General features: G+C 33.7%; 1 protein-coding gene across 1 annotated transcript; it reads left to right on the plus strand.

The window, feature by feature from the left end:
• Positions 1–339: 339 nt before the first annotated feature.
• Positions 340–19,770, plus strand: LOC100637589 (uncharacterized). The gene is made up of 19 exons (XM_003387139.2): positions 340–569; positions 6,986–7,117; positions 8,837–8,997; positions 10,052–10,994; positions 11,072–11,759; positions 11,807–11,972; positions 12,019–13,000; positions 13,050–13,478; positions 13,525–13,603; positions 13,652–17,324; positions 17,390–17,514; positions 17,563–17,715; positions 17,774–17,920; positions 17,972–18,251; positions 18,295–18,646; positions 18,752–18,988; positions 19,075–19,243; positions 19,299–19,478; positions 19,533–19,770. The coding sequence occupies exons 2-19, from the start codon at positions 6,989–6,991 to the stop codon at positions 19,616–19,618; spliced, it is 8,979 nt and encodes a 2,992-aa protein (XP_003387187.2). The 5' UTR covers positions 340–569; positions 6,986–6,988; the 3' UTR covers positions 19,619–19,770.
• Positions 19,771–20,789: the final 1,019 nt, after the last annotated feature.

The raw sequence follows: 20,789 nt of genomic DNA on the forward strand, positions 1-20,789 counted from the left end.
CCTCATAATTTTATTAACCATGTCCAAAATTTATATATTTGACCACTCCTATATGAATTATTAACTAAAACCACACCTCTTTTATCAATGAATATGATTAATTTTTCTATGAATATTATTATTTTCTCATGAATATCATTAATTTAAGGCAATGAGAAAAATCCCCAGATTTTGGGTAATTTTCAAAAATCCTCCCCTAGTCCCCAGATGGGGTAAAAATTCCCCAAATCTAGGGGAAAATCCCCGAATATGGAGACACTGATAATCCCCCTACCCCTACCGGGTGCATGCACCGAGCGTGACCAGGGCGTGGTCTAAATCGAACTCTATTAATTTAACTCTATTATCTATGATCAGAAGTTCACTTAGTTCAGAAAATAGGCATAGATCAGAATTCCCTCTTGCTCTACCTCGGGACCTTAGTGGTGGTTATCCAAGCATAGATACGACATACAAGGAGTGGCATCACGTCGTCACGATCATTTCCCAGACCAAATAGACTAGACCATAGTACTTTTTGCCAGCTTAAAGATTTACTCGCTTTGGTTTTACTACTTGGTTAGTTTCTGGTTAGTTTTAATAGCTAGTCAACTATAAAAAGATAATATATAATTTTTGTAATTATAATACCTAATGTTACTAATGAAGACTGAATAGGATAAGTTAAAAAGTTTAGCAACATAAGCCGAGTGACCATTCTCAAAGATTGTCCCACACCACTTTGTACAAGAGTCATAATGTATAGAGTCAGTCGGGGCTATTCTGTCCCCCTGTATAAACCAATGTAAAATTCGTGTGTAGCGGTCGTAATAGCTAGGGCTAGGCAAATTATGCTTCACTTTTTACTTATTATGCTTTTAGGCACTGCCCCAAATTCCATCCTAATATGCTTTGAAATGAATCCAGTTATGCTCATTATTATGCTCATACTTTAAGCTTTACTCAAATATCGACTATCAAGTTACATTTACACGTACATGCATCTCTTATAATTGCAATTATTGCCAGCATCTGAAAATGTTTCCAGTGACTTTGAGTCACTGGAAAATAGGATAGTCTGAGTCATTGGACTTGCCACGCTTGCATAGGCAGTTACTAAGCAGTTGGGTTGATAGTACTTGTACCACTTGCCATATTGAATTGAAATCATGTGGGGGCCAGAAATATTTGACCCATTATGCTCCAAATTATGCCAGCATAATTTGCCTAGCCCTAGTAATAGCCCCAGTTAGATGGTCCTCTTTCTCCCTTAACTATAGCAGATACAGAACTGAAACAAGGACATGTCTATTCAGCATAGAATTCTCTAACTACCAGCACCAAAGAACAGCTTGATCTTTACAAAGTGCAGCTAAGTAATTCTGGCTAAAAATTTGTGTTCGTTAGCTTTTTCACATAGTAATAGTGTTTGTACATGTATATGTCCAGTCACAACATAAATTTCCTGTATTACCAAGCGTTAGCGCTTGGTATGTAGGGTTGAGTTGGACGAGTGCACCCCCAAAATGGCTGCCATCCCAGAAGCATTGAGCCTGTGTAAATCTTCAGGAATTCTTTATGGCTTATCTGACAGTCCAGATGTCCTTTATAATTTTATTAAAACAGGTTGGTGTTATAAAAAACAGTTAAAAACTTTTATAAGATAGTTTTACGGCAAATAAATGAATGCATGCCTGCATGCACCAAATGTTCAGGTTTCTTTCTCCTTCTTCCACAATTAAGTAAGAACTAGTGCTACAGTTTTTATCGTAGAAAAATGATTTTTGCACCATTGTATTGCAATTTAGGGACGCTAGTGCAGTGTGGCTTGGCATTTTATTTCTACAAAATGATTTTTGGTCGTCATTTTGAAGCACCCATGAACTCACCAAGTGATTAGACGCCATTTTGATCCAGCCAACTGCACATGCTCAGTATCATTTTAATGGAAACTAAAGCCTTTGCTTACTGACCGAGTCACTGACTGATCCCCGGACTGATCTCTGATGAGATTGACATGATGTGCGTACCTAAACACCCTATCTGCTTACACCAATTATTTCAAGTGAGAGAAAATTAATTATTGTAAATTATAATTCAGTTGATTGATTAGTTATCTACATAATCCACTGAGTTCTCTGTTTATAATTCATATGCTTCAATTAACTTCAATCTCTTCATTACTTCAACCTCTTCAAGTAAATATAATAAAGTAAATTGTCGGTTTTATACATTGAGTAAAGCATTATGAGTATGTTAAAGGGTGGGGCTGAAATACCCTTTCCAGCTCCATGTGCAGCCACGTGGTTTAGATTAGGGACTGACTTGTGTGGCCCAGACTATGCCTTACTATTATATTTAGGCCACTCTAATGAGATTCATATTCCTGTCCCATTTCTCACCCACATGGTCCCCCATCGCTATTTCGTTACCATAAGTAATATTTTACGGTTGCTAATATTCACAATAATGAAAGTGTAATTAAGTATGTATACCATGGAAATAGATAAAGTGTTATGTCTACAAGACCATGTGTTTACAGTGTTCAGCTAATTTTTTATTCTTTAGCAGCTTTAGGCGAGCCATTTTACCAATAGCAACTTGTTCTGTTTCTATTAGCTTCTTGTATGAAACTCTATCTCCAAGCTCATTGCTGCAAATTGTTGCTGGTCGGCCAGTTATCATAACAAACCACACCCAAGCCAATAAACACTAGATGGAATGGGTGAAGAGTTTCAAGATACAGTAAGTAAGTAGATTAGTTCTAAAAAGAACTGGTTAAAGCAGCTTACGGGCTAGTAACAACAACACAAGAACACTGCATTAGGATGCTTTGCTTTAATATCGAATCACGTCTGCATGATACTTGCTGAGTGGCAGGTGCAGTAAAAAATTGTGAATATTAGCAGCCACAAATATGTCCTGACCTACGTTATTGCGGTCAGACATTAATTATACACATACATATAGTTTATACAAGTGATAATGACTAAATTAATAAAGGGAATAAACATACATGTATCTGCCACCCACCTCTGTAATGGGATACTATGATTGGAGTGGCCTGAGCCAGGGATCTTTATTAGGGCAAAAATATTCATTATTTATAATGCTTATTAATTAGCAGGTGTTACTACAGTGAAATAAAGTGGTAGATATTAAATGGGAAGGAGTCAGGAGCTTATTTCAAGCAAATGGTCAATAAAATAAGATTGTACTCTTGTCTATCAGCAACATATGGATACAACTTAAAGCCTGTGACTGTTTCTATAACTAGACTACAGGTATGTGTATGGTAACCTGCTTTGCTTGCTTCTTTTTTTCTACATTTTGTATCCTTCAATGTTTGGTGTTTATTTAATAAAAAGCCCTAAGTACTAAAGTAAAATCCAAGTGCATTTACAAAATACGTGTATACATGCTTTTAATACTTAAGTATGATAATGTGTACCTTTTAAAGTAGATTTAATTACATAATTACAAACAATTTTTAATCATTGTTGCATTAATTCTTCAAAACATATCATATAGCAGGAAATTTTGGAAATTTGGAGGGAATTAAATTTGCATTTTGATGAAATAAAAATCTGCCAACCACCAAAATTTAGCAATTTACCAAATTTAACTCCTTCCAAAATGTCCCGCTATTATGGTTTAGAGCTGCCAACTGCTTGGTTTCAGGACAGTTAGATGCAGTTTTCATATTGTATCTGCATGACATGTAGACTTATATTTATTGCTCAGAGTGTCATGTTTATATTCTTGTACATGTAGTGTATTGGAAGAGTCAATATTTCTTCACTCAGTTTAAGTATACACACGAACAAACTACACTTGCTGCTTCAGTTGCATAGTAGTACATGTACTAGCCATTTTTGCCACTACTGGTAATTTTTATATCCAATACCCACTCTTATTCATACTCTTATGCCTCCAACTCTCCTTAAGACACACAAGTTCACGATGTTATGTACATGTATACATTGTCAGATTTATACAAACATACTCATAATTCTCTCTCTCCCTCCGTCAGTTCCTTCTTCCCACCCCCATGTGTCTCCATTTCCCACCCCCATGTGTCTCCCTTTCCTCTGTCCCTCTCTATCTCACACTGGAGCTCCATTAATAAACCTAGGTAAATTTATAGTACTTGAAATTTAATTCTTTCTTTGTTTCCTGTACATTACGCATGACACTTCATTTACAAGCAATACCACTTCATTCAAATTTTCAAAATGTAGTTTTGAAGACTCATACGCATATAAAACATAACTTTTCCTTATTCAACTTAAGTTAACCTAGCCTGGAATCATTGCATACAATGCCACTTCTGTTGAGTTCCTTCATTCCAATACTGTCACATTTGCATGCTTTCTTAACATGACTTGTAATCAGATTATAACTTAATTGTACCACAAATGTTTTAGCATCACACTTGTTCATAATAATACAATTAATTTTTTAACTTTCTTGTCGTCTCCTTTTAGGCCTCCTGTAATGAGTACAACATTTCAAACTCCTCTCATCGAGTTTTATTTCTGTTAAATATACATAGATCTAATTTTGCTTTTAACAAATATTGTTATTTTACTTACTTTTCAACAGTTTAGGATGCTTCTTTCAACTGCCTTGGATGCACTTTCAGGATTACCTAAAAATTAAGAAATACTCTTCAAAATTTTACCAAATAACTGCTTAAAAATTAATGCTCAACAAAACAGTGTTGTTTATTTTAAAAAAGGATGGAAACTAGAACAAAAAAATTTTTAAAATTATTTAGTGTAGGGTTGAGCCTCTGTTGGATTTGAATTATTAAAATTAATTCAACAAGCCCCTGTAGTGTTGCTGCTTTGAAAGTATAAAATGAATTCAAACAAGCCCCTGTAGTGTTGTATCACCATTAAAACACCAACATGTCAACCCTACACTGTAGGTATAATTGTCCAATCATTAGTATCATTACTTTAAACTTAATTGAAGGCGTGCACAAGATTTACCCTAATCCTCATTTCATCATTTAACTATCACACTAACATTGACAGCAATACTCATCAATCCTGCTATAGGCCATTTCATACCTGCAGTGTAGGGTTGACATGTTGGTGTTTTAATGGTGATACAACACTACAGGGGCTTGTTTGAATTCATTTTATACTTTCAAAGCAGCAATCCTATAGGGGCTTGTTTGAATTAATTTTAATGGTTCAAATCCAACAGAGACTCAACCTTACACTAAATAATTTTTTAAATTTTTTTGTTCTAGTACAAGTTAGTATCCGGAGGGTCAGAATAGCCCTGGTAAGTCAGAATAGTCCCAACAACTAAGTCAGTGAAAGTACTGTTTTCATCCAAACTTTAAGCTGAATTTCACTGATTTCAAGAAAGTACAAATAGAATAGACGAAATAGAACTCATTGATGAATAAAATGAATGAAATAAAGCAAAGAAGAGTGAGTTATGACTTTGTGAATATTTAATTAGATCATAGTGCAGAAATGGGTTGGAATAGCCCCAAGTAACTTTACTTGTTGTTATTGTATGTATTTGTTATTGTACTATTAAGTGTTAATGTTGTGGTTGTAATAGGAGCAGTAGAAAATGGGAAAAGTAATTTAATGTGGCTAAATCCAAAACAAATTTCTCAGAGAATGCTATATACATTTTCTGTATACAAGTTGTATACAGAGATTTGAGAGAGCTTGTGCCTGCAGCATTGGTTTTAAAAAATAAAGCAAAGACCTAACCAAGGGGTTCGTAATCCATACTGACTCTTGTACAAAGTGGTATGGGGCAATCTTTCAGAATGGTCACTAAACTTTTTAACTTAAGCTAAAAGAATGATCTTACAAAGGAGCTGCTGTAGTAGCATATAGAAATGCTTGGGCAGCTCCTCTCTCTTATCTTTTTGTAAACTTAGAAAACTCAAAAGTTTTCCCCCATTTATTAACACTGTGACCACACCCTGAGCTACATGGACTCATGGTGTAATTTCAATCATTATAATACTTACTCAAAATTTGCTTGCCCCTGTTTGTGAGCAAGATGTATCGAAATATGCCTAATTAATTTGAGTGGGGCTCACTCATGCTTCCCCAAAACCTTAATGTCACTATTAAAAATGAGTTGCAAATTTAGCAATTTTAGTGATTGGAATCTGAAATGCTAATTTTAGTAGGCACTAAAATTAAAATAGAGCTGTATTGTGAGTTATTTAATTATTTTATTAACGCAAAACTAACAAGTTGCTAAATATATAATGCACTACAAACTTAATGACCGTTTTTATTAGTGTTATTAAAGTAAAATATCCTAATCCTAATTGTGACATTTTCTGGGAAAAGTGACCTTAAATCTATAGAGCTAAGGGTCATTTTCTCAGACCATGCCACCTATAGGTCCTACTTTTTAATGAAATTATTTTTGACCTTTCTCAGCCTTTCTGTAAATTTGCTGTTCAGTTGTAGCACCCACAATTGCTGTTTTATTTTTTTGAATGGTGACTTGATTTATAAAATTCATGAAATATGATTTCTTTAAAAGATAGGTTTGTTTTATTAAGCAATAATGAATAATGTAATTCACAATTGAATTGGCCCAAGTTTAGTCTAATTATTTGACGATAAGTCTACTCCTATTATTAACTCTGTCGTGGTGTGGATGCACCAGCTGTTCCTATGATTATTGATTGATATCATATGTTATAGGTCAGTCACTCTTCCTGCATGTTTCTATGTTTAAAACTATAGTTTTTTTTTAAATTTATTTGAATAAATTTTACATTTGAAATGTTTGTGCTAATTGTAAATAATGCCTACAAAATTAATTTACCAATAAATCCACATTTCCAACCCAAGAGCTTATGGTTTATGATACTGATTAGATTAGGCAAAAAGCAAATGCTACTAGCAATGAAAGCAAATCTGTTCTTGTCAATAAGTTTTTCATGTAGTTGCAAAATTTATTCAACTGAAAAACTTCCCAAATTATGATATTTGTGTTTTTACAGAGAATGGCAGTATCTCAGAAGAGTCAAGATGAGTATGAACCTGCTCCTGCCTTACCAATATCAGCTCACAGTGTTCCTGATATCTGCCAGAGTCGTGATTTTACTCATGATCGCAGTATTGAACCAGCATGTGTAAGTCAGTGTCACTATTATAATCTTGTACTGTGCTTTATGATAAATTCTGTATAGCGCAAAATTTTTGAGGGCTGTAAATTTTGTGGCTTTTGGGATTTTTTGAAGATTTGCGAAACTTACTTCTGCGAAATCAAATTATTACGATACAAGATGGCAGACGGCAGAAGTTCGCGAAAATTAAATCCGCAAAATAGATTTTTAGGCAAATTTACAAAATTTACAGCCCTCGAAAATTTTGCACTATACAGTAAAATATTTTACATTTACATGTACAGAATACATAAATCCATCATTGGTAATACAATACCGTATTAAAAATGGAAAAAAATGTTTAATAAGCCTATAATCACAATTTCCCATAGCTTGACTGCTTTTTATAAGAATTACATCTGTGTATTTCAAAACTGTATTGTGTTTTTATTCTAATTTAGTTGAATTAAATTACTATTATAGCATTTATATTTTGTGGCAATTATGAATTTTGTGTTAACAAAATGTAAATAAGATGTACAGTATTATTTGATGCAAATTTTAACATTTCCTATTGTCATCATACTGTAGTGACATAGGTTATCATTTTTTACCATTTTGCTTTGCTCCATAATTTGGGTATAAAATTTTTCAAGTTTCATAATCTTAATTTTATTGCAATACAAGTGCATCTTGTATGTATAAATTCAATCAAAAGTTAAAATTTGGGCCAATAATGAAAGTGTGTGAATTGCTTGAAGGAATTATTATATTGTGAATAAAGTATTGTGTTAATTAATTTTAAAAATTTATTTAACAAAAGCCATAAATAGTCTAATACCTACATGTAGTTAAGTTTCAGTGAATTTGTTCTCATTTCAAGTAGCCTAATTTGGAGCTAAACTAGTTAGCTCCAAATTAGGCTAATTGAAATGAGGACAACTCATTGACTTTAAAATTTCTATACTGTATACAAAAATTTTATAATTCAATGAATTGAAGTTTCAGAAATATCCTCTAGCAATTACAATTAGCTAAATTTCATTTTGGCACATACTTGTATGCGCAAGAGTGTATGGCTCCCCACCCTAAATTCATTAATGTTCTCTTTTCATAAATGTTCGTATTATCTTAACATTATAAAGATCAGTTTTACTATGACACTAGGCCTAATGTTACTTTGACATTGGAATAGGATTTTGTTCCATTCTAGTGGAAAGCATGTGTGAATAAGTCAAAATGCCTATGCATTTCATTAAATTTTTACGCTGGACCTAGCATTAATTTTAAACATTAAGGCTTAAGTTATAGCAGTATTTTGTTTTAGGGCAAAATTATGTTAGCATAATTCGTAACATAATAGAGCAACTTATTATAATGGCATAATTGGTCAAAAATTTCTGGCTCTATAACCCTGACAATATTATTTCAAGTAGTAGTACAACAACTTAATTTCCATGTACTTAAGCGTGGCGACCCACACAATTGTGCAAGTCCATTGGCTTTGGTTGTTCTATTTTGCAGTGACTCAAAGTTGTTGGAAACATTTTCAGATTTTGACATTATTACAATATTGCAATTATAACAATTGTATATACATGTACATGTAACTTGATAGTTGATATTTGAATAAAACTTATAATATGAACATAATTGGATTCATTTTAAAGCATAATAGGATGGAATTTTGGGCAGTAATAGGCAAAAAAGGAAGTATAATTTGCCTATGTATTTTGTTCTTTATAGAAAGGTGCTGATAAAGTAGAGTCATTGTACAAAGAAAGGATGGCCAATCCTCCCACACGTGATGACATGAAGCTACCTATTACACTAGATAACTATAAATCCAAGTTCACTGCCTTGCTCTATTATGAAGAACTGGAACGCATTCACTTACTAAGACAAAAGTTAGTTTATTTCAAAATATAAATCTTTTCATACTGTACGGGTATAAAATTTGATGGGACATTTAATTTTGTGGATTTCGTGAGTTATTTTTTGTTCACAAAATAAGACACCGTTGGTGTGTTGGCGTCACCAAAAAACAAAAAATTGTTTTACATGTTTGTTTATATTTTCAATAAAACTGTCCCGATTACGATATTATTTAACTACCACTATTATTTGGTACAAATGTACATGTTATTTGGCTACTATTGGCTTCAGACTTGCTCACTGCCTTGTTGTGATTGCTAACGGTGGCTGCAAAACAAACTGAATGTGAAAACATGATTACTAAAGTGAAGTAGTATCTCATGGACTAAAGCTTAAGTTTTTTTGGACTTCTACTTAGTGCACAGTGCTCACACACATTTATTAGGCCCTATATTTGTTGCATACAAGCTCTTGTCAAGAGTCTGAAGTTATAAACTTCCTAAAGACAAGCACTTTGTAAACTTGGAGGTTAGTGATTTTTAGAAAATCATGTCTCTAAAAGAATAATTATTTTAGTTTTTGTGTCTCTTTAAGATACTATAAAGCCCTATTACTTGAAACAGAAAAAAATTCATTGGAAACTTATGCATTTGGTAAAATTGATGGCTTTTAGTGCCTTGCACTGCCATTTATTATGCTAAAGGCAGAAAGCAACTTTTTCTAGCCTGTGAAGTTCTAGTGACTGTAGGGGAATCCTAAAGCCACAAAACCTGTTGCTCTGAGAGTTGCTATAGACATTGAATCAATGACAGACATTAAACTTAACTACATAACCTTTCCCCACTCTAATTGCTATAGCGAGACCAATTAAAACCGTAGAAATTTTTACTGTATATGTGTACTGTGTGTGTTGTACTTAAGACATGTGCATGCTGTACTTAATACATCTGTATACATGTATTGATATGACATGAAATTTAATCCTGAAATTAAAAAATTAAGAGCATTGTACAAAAGTATGAATTTCAAATTCTACATGTATGTCCTCAAAATTTGTACCCATAAGGTATTTAATTCTTATTACAGGTGTGATGGTGCTTATAATCTGGTGCAACACTGGCCACAACACTTTAGTGAAAAGGAAGATGGTAGCTTTTATTATCTTGAAGGAATGTCCTCAACACAGGTTCTGTATGCTATGCAAGTCAGTGATCAATATATTCACATTAATATTGGACATTTGAACTGTCTTGGAAAAATTATTGGTCATCTCAATAACAAGCTTTTCATTTCTTTTGAGAAAAGTTTTCAAAACCAATCCTTTTTAAGAGTAAAAGCAACATTTAAAGTTAATCACCGTTACTTTGATGGCCTCCATGAAGTTATTAAGAGAATTAGCATGAAAGCCTTGCGACGAATTTTGCCAGAACCAAAAGATTTTAACCCCCCAAGAAAGGCTGTCATTGATGTAAGAAGGCATCTTCAGAAAGGAATTGATCTTGATCCTGAGCAGATTTCAGCATTAGAAGCAATACTCAGTAACCAGTGTTCAGCTCCTGTACTTGTACCTGGTGCTTTTGGCTGTGGTAAGACTCGTCTTTTTGCTGTGGCTACAGAATGTTTCTTCAGAGAGCATCGTGAGACTGGTCACCATTCACCTTGTCGTATTTTAATCTGTTGCCATCATCAAAATTCTGCTGATCTTTTCATAGAGTATTTTAAGAAAAATATGACTGAAATTTGCCATGTAACAATGGTTTGTGCTGTAGGCTCACAGTATGAACCAAAGTTAGATTACCACTATGTTCAAGCTACTGAGTTTAACCTATCACAGCATCAGCATGAAAATGCCTTTTTATTGGTAACAACATTTGATGAAGCACTGAACATATCTAGAAAATTTGATTTTTATTTTTTTACTCATATTATAATCAATAATGGAGCTCAGATTTGTGAACCTAAAGTTCTCAGTCCATTTTTAATGGCAAATGAGGATACTCAGATTGTTATTGCTGGGGATCATTGTAAGGTACATTTATTCCCCTAAATTCTCAGAATATAATTATCTCAGCATTTAAATATTTAATTTTTTTTGTGTAACTGTAGGTTGATTTTGTTTTTGGTAAAGATCCACAACAGTTTGGTTTAAATGTTTCTTTACTTCAACGATTAATCGAAAGATATGAATCTTTTGCTGACTGCGCTTCTCAAGTGGATGTTCCTTTGTTCTCCAATCACCAGTCTTCGCATGCTCTGTCATTAACACCACAGCAATGTCAAAAATCACCATTAAGCAATTCATCTCAATTGTCATATACTTCGTCACAAAGAGCAATGTTAAATGAGGCTTCTGCTTCTAAAGGAATTATAGTCCAAAAAAGCTCTAAAAGTGTTAAAAGCGAGATGCAACTGTCTTTATCTAGTCATGCAATGTTTTCACAAAAAAGTAAGAAAAACTCAAAAAGCACACTCCCGATAACAAAAAATCATCAAAACAAAATACATGTAGTTAGTGGTTCTAAAGTACAACCTATTACAGACTATCAACAGCCTCCAATCACTTCACCAAAGCAGCAGTATTTAGATAATTGGCCATCTCTTCATGCTTCATTGAAATGTGCAGTGAAAGCACCAAAAAATTTGCCATCAGTTCCTCATTATGACAATCCAGAGTATTCAAAATCTCAGAAACGAAGAAAAGTTAGCATGAACTTATTTATCAGTGATAAGTTCAAAAAAACCTTACAAGCAAAGACAAAATCTACCAACTCTTATAAACATTCTACTACTGAAGGTAATTGTTAAAGTTATAAACTTGTAATGTTTATTATCATTTAATAGCTACAGTAATAAAGTCTATTTCATCGTGCTCCTTTAGAAAGCATAGCCATTGCCCTATTAATGAAGAGCTACTAGCTGCTACATTAACTCCTAGCAACTATAAAGAGAAGTTTCACCAGTTATTGTGTCGGGAAGAAGATGAACATGAGAGGATCCTTAGAGACAAGTATGTGAAAGAATTATAAATGAGTTGATTTGTATTGATAATTTAGATGCAATGGTCTCTATGATGTAAAGCTGTCAAGTATTAAATTGTGTTTGAAGAGGCACATTGAGAGGTATCAAGACAAGTATAAATCATTTTATACAATATGGAACACACAACTTGATGCTGATACAATAGCTTATGCTATGCAGGCAAGTGAAGGTATAGTTATTCTCCATTTGTCTATTGGAGATGTGCAAGCAGATATTCTACAGACAAAAGATAAAATTTACTTTCTACTGGGGCTTGCAATAAATCCTGGAGTTGAACAACAATCAAATGTCAACGTCACCTTTGTTTTAAAGTATTCATATTTTGATCGCCTTCATCAGGTCTTAGACAACTTACCTCAAGCCATAATTAGTCGTCTAATGCCAAGTGATCCTTGTAATTTTAGCAATGTAAATGTTGTTTTTAATAATGAAGATATTCGTCTGATTTCATGTGTTCGTGATATAGTCAAATTAGAATATTCGCAGAGGAAGGCACTTCATTCTATAATGAGCTGTGAAGCTGACAAAGCACCTGTTATAATTGTAGGTTCATTTGGAACAGGAAAAACACGATTGCTTGCTCGTGCTGCATATCAAATATTACTACAAGACCGAACAAGCAAGATTCTTATCTGTGCTCATCATCAGCACTCTGCAGACACTTTTATGGCCAATTACTTTTCAAAGATGATTGAGTCTGGTTGGCGTTGTGGCAAGGTTATTCGCTTGGTACCCTCTAAGGATTATGATGCTCCTTTATTTTGTGCAAAGTATTATGCTACAATTAAAGATTGGCATTTCAAGAGGCTGGACGAAATCAGTGTGATTGTCACAACCTTTTCTACTTCCGTTCATATGCTTGAAGTTGTCCATGAAGGATTTTTTAGTCATATTTTATTAGATGAAGGTGCTCAGACTCGAGAACCTGAATCTGTTGCTCCTCTTTGTTTTGCTGATGATAATACAAAAATTGTAATTGCAGGAGACCACAAACAAGTGAGTAATAATATAACTATTAAAGCATCAATTATAACTTATTAAATAGGTTGGTCCCTCTATGTTAGTACTTGGTAAACTAGCTATTAAAAATGGTCTTAGTCTGTCATTGCTGGAGAGACTCTATACTCTTTATAATGATGAGAGGCTAATTGATGCTTCATCAGTACACTCTGCTACTCTTCTCACTAATTTTAGATGTCATCATGCAATATTGTCACTTCCATCTTACTTATTTTATGATTCTACATTAATTACCGCTGCTAAAGCTGTCACTCATCTACACCCTGAAGCTAAATACCCTCTTCACTTTATATGCTCTGATCTTAGTGAAGCTAAAGAAGTGCGTACTGACACAAATGAATTTGAAGTCACAATATTATTACAAGAATTGAGTAAATATGTTAAGAGCTGGCCAGATCAATGGGGTGAAATGGATCTTTCTAAAATTTGTGTTATGGCAACAACAGCTCACCAAGCAAGTCGAAAATTCTATTTATTGTCAATTAATTTTTTAAAATCAGAAATCCTGTGTTATTAAAGCCTTATTTCATTATTCACATCTTAAAGACATTGATGTTCGAACTGTTTTTGATATTCAAGGTATTGTAAATTTTACAAATGACAATTATTTTCTTTACATGTATATAGGTTGTGAATATGAGGCAATTTTTCTCAGTACAGCAGAGCCTACTACAGGAAAAGGCAGATCTAAAAATCCAACCAAGACTCCTTGCAGTCAATATGTATTCAATACTGCATTAACACGTGCTAAATCGCTTGTAGTGTGTGCTGGTAATCCGTTTCTATTGATGACAATAGAAGAAAGCATGGGTAATGAATGCTCTTGTTGGAAAGAGTACATTAGAAGGTGTATACTTTCTAAAACTTTTGTAGTACCTTCTAAACTTAACCATGAAACAAGCCACGCTATCACTCAAGATCCTATTAAAATGCTGCAAGAGATAATTTTTAAGTTTTCTCCTGCTTTAAGCATACATTTGTCTGTTAAAGATAGCATATTGAAATCATTTCAGCAAGCATTAAATTCTATACCACAGTACAAAAACTGCAAATTAAAAATGGTTGATGATTCAAAATGGAATATTGTTGATGTAAGCTTATCTGATATGGATGAAATAGGACTTGACAGTGAAGAGAATGAAGGTGAGAAAATAGGTGTTTTTGATTGTGAATTACAAGTTAAAAACTATCGTTCGGCTGTTGCAGTTCCTCTTGATCACTCAAAGGAGCCCATAGTTATTAATGGGTTTAATAATAGAAGAGGAGCTTTCAACAATGATATAGTGCAAGTGGAAGTTACCACATATACCTCTGCCGATGATAGCTCTAAAGAAGTAATAGTTAAGACATCTGGTAAAGTAGTAAAAGTTATTGAAGAGCGGCATCCAACTAGGTATGTATGCCGTGCTGATCAATATGGCTTCATTAACTTTTACCCTCTTGATAAAACAGCTCCTGTCATTGTTAACCTTCCAAAAATTTCGTACAACCTTCTTCGATATCGTCCAAAGGATGACCAGGCCCCAATGGTGCATGATTACATTACAGTGTTTAGGGAAGACTCAATTTTTGATGCTAATGATAAAATCCCTCGTATAAGGGAGCTCATACCATTTGAATTGTCGCAAAGTCTTTTGTTTGTTGTTATTGTCCTCTGTTGGAAGCCAAAATATCGAAAGGCATTAGGAGCTGTTGTTGAAGCTGTTCCACGCACTTCAAACCTTTTCTTTACTAATCATTTGCTTAACCTTGTATATTACATTGACGAAGAAGATGAAGAAGTGCATGCACCACTTCAACCTCCAAATGAAACTAACAAGCTTCATCATTATAATCGAGCATTTACCATTGATCCTCCTTTATCTAAAGATTTAGATGATGCAGTCAGTTTGACACCTCTTCCTCAAGATGGTAATTATGAGCTGGCAGTTCTTATAGCTAATGTTGCCAAACGTATAAATGAAAACCATCCTTTAGACAAGAAAGCTAAACAGAGGGGGACATCTGTATATGGTGCTAAACAGAGAGGTGCTCAACGAGTGCATCACATGTTTCCATCCAGTATCACGTCTCAATTGAGCCTTGACTATTTGAAAAAACGGCATGTTTTATGTGTACCTGCTACAGTAGTCATAGAAGAAGGAGTGGTAACTAGTGTAGTGTCTGGTGATCCAAAGGAAGCAATGGTCACTTCTCAAATACAATTCACTTATGAATCTGCTAAAAAGGTAATGCATAATGAAGAGGTTGATGTTGAGACAAGAAGGCAAGTTGAAGCTTTTGATGCTGCCAGCAGACCAAGCCTACTAATGGCTGATACTCTTAATCTACTATATAAGATAGCTATGTACTTACGCATTAAGAGGTTAAATGATGCTGGTTACTGTTATGATCGATCTGAGGAAGGTGAAGAAAGTAACTGGCAGACTCATCTTCTTATAGAAGAATTAATGATATTCTGTAATGCAGCAATTGCTGATTATCTTCGGGAAAGAATCCCGCAACAAAGTGCCTTATTTTTAGTACAACAACCTCCTCTGGAAGTTGAGAGGCATAATTTTATTAAGCAGAATCATAAATACTTGCAACAGTCTCTGTCTCTTAATTATTACTTGAATGACTTTAACAATGAACAAGCAGCTCCTTTTATTATGCCCAATACAACACTTCAATTACTTGTTGATGCATGCTCTAATGGAGATCACATCACATTAGCTTCTATTCTTAGCAATAATAAGCTTTATCCACAGCTAGCAATGGCAGAGGCTATGTCACGAACAATCAATAGGAAAGCCACTTATATTGTGGAGAATAGCAGTGAGCATAACTGTAATCATCATGTTCATAGTGGTCTTTTGCTACCAGCATATACTCATTTTACATCACCTATCAGAAGATATGCTGATTTGATAGTCCAGAGATTAGTAACATCACTCATTGAAGGAAGGTCTATAGCAGAAAATTCTGATATATACATGTATAAGAAACTTGCTAAGTTGTGCTCTCAACTGAATGTCAGAAATAAAGCTGCTAAAGATTTTGAAAGAGCTGATAATAAAGCATGTATAACCAGAAGCTGTGAGATCTCACTAGAGAGAACAGAGGCTTTTGTGATTGAATCTTCTAAGAAAAGCAATGACTTGTTTGAGTTATCTTTCACTTCAAATCATTATGAGTGTATTCATAGCCAAGACACATCATTTAGCATATCAGATCTTAATAGTCATCACAAAACTAAAGATGGAGCTATTGTATGGAAAATAGTGTCAATATCATTGCATCAATCGTTCAACCTCTTCTCACATCCTGATGTAATGAAAATTGATATGCCTTCTTCTGGTCTCAAAGCTCCTCATTGCTCCATTGCTGCTAAATTGTATCAATACACACAAGGGCTTAAAGAAGGAGAACCACGCCTTCATCGGTCAAATTCTAATTTTGCAGTTTGTAATAAAGGCATTACTCTTAGTTTAGAATGCTGGGTTGTAACACACCAGTATCTTAAGTGTCAAAATGAAGACAATTTTAAAGAAGTAAAAAGTCTAATTCTCCAGTTGCAACAAGAAGCCAGTAAAGACCAACCCCAATCAAAAAGAGATGAACAGAGTGTTGCAATAACATATGAAATTCAACGACCTTTTACAGCTAATGATATAGTGACAGTTTGGCTAGGAAAGTCTCTTAAAGAGTGTCTCCCAGTACCAGCTATTCAATTAATGGAAATAGCACCAACAGTTCGTGTGTGCCTTCATCATAACAAGTATCCTTCTCTCTGCTTCTCTGATGTACAGCTACAAAATGCATCACTTGCTACTGGATATTATTCAATAGAACAGTATGTACAGCTTTGGAGTAAAGTCTTTATTGCAGAATCTGTTTACGACAGTGTAAGGACAAAAAACCTCATATTTATTAGACATGCTCCTCTAAAGTGGAATGGATTTAGTCGAGTTGATAATTGTGTTGATGATCCTTACTATGTACCAAAAGATGAAGTTTCTCTTGTCATACCACCTAAGAATCAAGACTCATTGGATTTCATTAGTATCAAATCTGGTGACTTCCTTTGTGTTCGATATGAGATAAGTGATAGTCTCAATGCTGTCTATCATTTTGTTGTGACTAGTGTTGAACAAGGAAAAAAGAAAAGAAGACATCGAAAGGATATAAAAAATATTATAATAAGAATGTGTGCTGAAGGTGATCACTCATGTAGAGTCACAGAGAATATGTATCAAGAATTGAAAAAAGGAAGCCAAACTTGTGAAATACAGATAATACCAATGCCAGATTCTTTTCAGTAAGGAATGAGACAATTTATTATTTAGCTTTTGTTACATACATAATTAATTTTACTTTTTATAGCCGAGTATATGCAAGAATGAAAGAAGCATTAAGGGATAACAATAAGTGGTCTAGCCTTTCTAAAACAATTTTAATTTCTGACACAATTAGATCAAATTATTTTAATGGACTCACTGCTACGAAAAGTAAATTTAGATTTCTATGATTTATTTATTAGTATATTTGACCTTTAGAGGAACTTGAAATTTCACTTAAAGTATTTAATTATGATCCACTGGCAAAGCAACTATGGAAAGGAGAAGGTGGCATTGAATTAAACCCTATACAGCAAGATTCAATTAAAAGAGCTCTGACAAATAAGTTTCAGTTGATTCAAGGACCGCCTGGTAATGAAAGCTTTAAACTGTGCTAGATTTGCATGTAATATGTATTGTAATAATATAGGTACAGGAAAGAGTGAGACTGGGGCACATTTAGCTTACATTTTCTCAGTAACAAATAAAAAAATATCGGAAGAAGACCCAATGTCTTGTAAGAAAAAGTCAGTACTGTATTGTGGTCCCTCTAACAAATCAGTAGATGTGGTTCATAGTAAGTAATTTATATGGAAAAATTACTTTAGTTATCTTCAATGATTTATAGAGAACCTACATTTATTGAAGGCTTTAAACAACAAATTAAAAATTCTTCGTATTTATGGACGCACTCATGAGCGTAATGATTATCCAGATCCTGTTTTTGATCTGACACAAGAAAGAACAAACAGACATGATGATGGTGGGGGTCGTGTTTTAGATGAGTTTCGTGATGAATCATTACATGAAATAATAAGGCACAATTGCCTTGAAATAGTAGCTACTGAGAGCAGACTAAAAGAACTACTGGATCAAGGTATCATCCCATCATTAGATGAAAGAAATAGGTTTGTTTTTGTACATTGTATTCTTACATTATTCCTTGTCTAGGTATAAGAAATTGATCACTTTTGAAGAGATGAAGGAAATTCAAAATAACTATGATGTTATTCTTTGCACTTGTAATGAAACATGCAGTCAACGGTTGTTGAGTTCCAAAGACATACTAGCTCAGTGTATAATAGATGAGTCTGGCATGGCCACTGAGCCTGAGACAATAGCTGCAAGCAGTTTATGTGAACATGTAGTGCTGATAGGAGATCACAAGCAGCTACAACCAGTTGTTAAATATTCTCCAGCCAAAGAGTGTGGCCTGGGTACTTCATTGTTTGAGAGATATGCTAATCAGTTTGAGGAAGCTGATGATCCACACTTGATAACATTGGAACTACAGTATAGAATGGTAAGTTAATGGCCAGTTTGTAATTGCATGCTATAAAATATATTATGGCTGTTTGCTATGCTGTTACTTATGTTGTATAGCTATAAACTATTTTATTTTGTGTAGCATTCATTCATATGCCAAGGACCATCAAATATTTTTTATGATGGTAAATTGAAAGCTGATCAAATTGTTCAAGACAGAGGTCCACTGACTCAATCCATGGATTCATTTTGGCCTAGAGGACAGCTACATCCTGTTTTATTTCTGAAAGTTTATGGAATGGAAAGATCTACAGATTACAAATATTCAAGAAAAGTTGATTCTCATTCTAAATGTAATGATGAGGAAGCTGAAGCTGTGGTAAGGTACTTTATGCATTCTGTCATTTTACTTTTTGTGAAGCAGTTGCAAAAATAAATTATTTAAATTTTCCTTTTTTGTGATAGGTAAATTATATCAAAATGCTAGTAAAAGAACATGATGTTAAACATGACAGCATAGCAGTCCTCACTCCTTATGGTGCACAAAAGAATCTTGTTGCTGAAATGATAAAGAATGACCCTGAGCTAAAAACAAAGGAAAGTTTAAGTGTTGCTACTATAGTTGAGAGTCAAGGTATGTAAATATTAACCAAAATTTATAATGTTAATTACTATTGTAAATTATGTAGGTGATGAGTATGATATTGTCATACTAACAACTGTCAGATCACAAGAAGTCAGTGAAATCAGGTATAAACAGTATGTTCAACCTGACAGACAATGGTTAAATGAAAATCTTGGTTTCCTGACTGATGATCATCAAATCAATGTTGGCATCACTCGTGCAAGATATGGGCTTATAATCATTGGTAAGGGATTGGGAGATAATTCTGAATGCAATAATTATGTGGTCATGTAATTAGGTAATGATATATTACTAAAGTATGATGCAACATGGAATAAGCTGATTGAAATTTATGAAAATGAAGGATGCATTTATACAGTATAGTTAGCAATAGTTTAAATTATTTTTGAAGCATCGGCTGATATATTCATGTAACATACTTGTATTTTAGATTAATTTTTTATCTCCTTTTAATTAATATAAACGAAAGAATAATTGTTATATTTTTATTATCTATGTGAAGTTTGCCACTTATATATAGTTGAATATTTGAGAACTGATGTGGGATCCTTATTCCTGCTATTAAATTACTATTTACCTTTATTCTGGCTTATTATTAAACGAATAGAAATATGGTAGGTAGATCCATAAAAGTATATTTTTAATTTATGTGTATTTGCTGTGAATGGAACCATTTGTGTGGCATCATCAACAAATGTAATTTTGATAGTGATCAGAAACTTTGAATGTTATGTGAGTAAGAATTGTAGAGGATGGCATTTGTGAAAACAGAGCCATCCAGTACAAACCATCACCAAAAAGATGAATGTGACAATTTACATTAAAGGTTAGAGTATCAAACATTAATAGTTAGCCATAAAAATACAGTAACACTCACTTTTAAGTCTGTACAGTGTATTGCATTGGTAATAATACAAAAGGAGCATATCAGCAAAAAATTGGATCTAATGCATAAAACTACTTCATGTCACACTAAAGGAATTTATTATTAGTCATTAAAATTCTTCAGATACTCTTTTTAAGTGTACTGGAGGAATATGAGTAAATCCTGTGATATTGCCACTTGATTTATCAACTGGATCGAAATAGACCCATTGTCCTAATAAATCACCAGTTAGGCAAGGCAGCAAATGTGATGGATAATACATCTATAAAATATAACAATGACATATAATGTAATGATGCCTTGTAATACCTGCATTGATTGAACATCATGATAATAGAGATGAACACTCATCACTTGTATCTCTCTTATAATTACAGTGGGCATTTTATTATTTTCAACGAAGATATTTGCTGTCACTACATTCAATAGTGCCTTGTAGTGGCCAACATATATATTTGGATTGGGAGGAGCTGGCACAGGAGGAACATTGTCAGAAGAAAATGAAACAAACGGTGGCGAAAATATATCAAAGGCTTTTTTGCAAAAGTATCGTTGTCAACTGAGCCAGAAAATAGAGCATTAATTCCTACTTCAATGTAAACAATAATAAATCAAAAACAATGCTTGCCTATTTGAAGTTCAGGTGAT

The sequence above is a fragment of the Amphimedon queenslandica genome, unplaced genomic scaffold, assembly GCF_000090795.2.
Source record: "Amphimedon queenslandica unplaced genomic scaffold, v1.1 AMPQUscaffold_13364, whole genome shotgun sequence".
NCBI lineage: Eukaryota > Metazoa > Porifera > Demospongiae > Haplosclerida > Niphatidae > Amphimedon > Amphimedon queenslandica.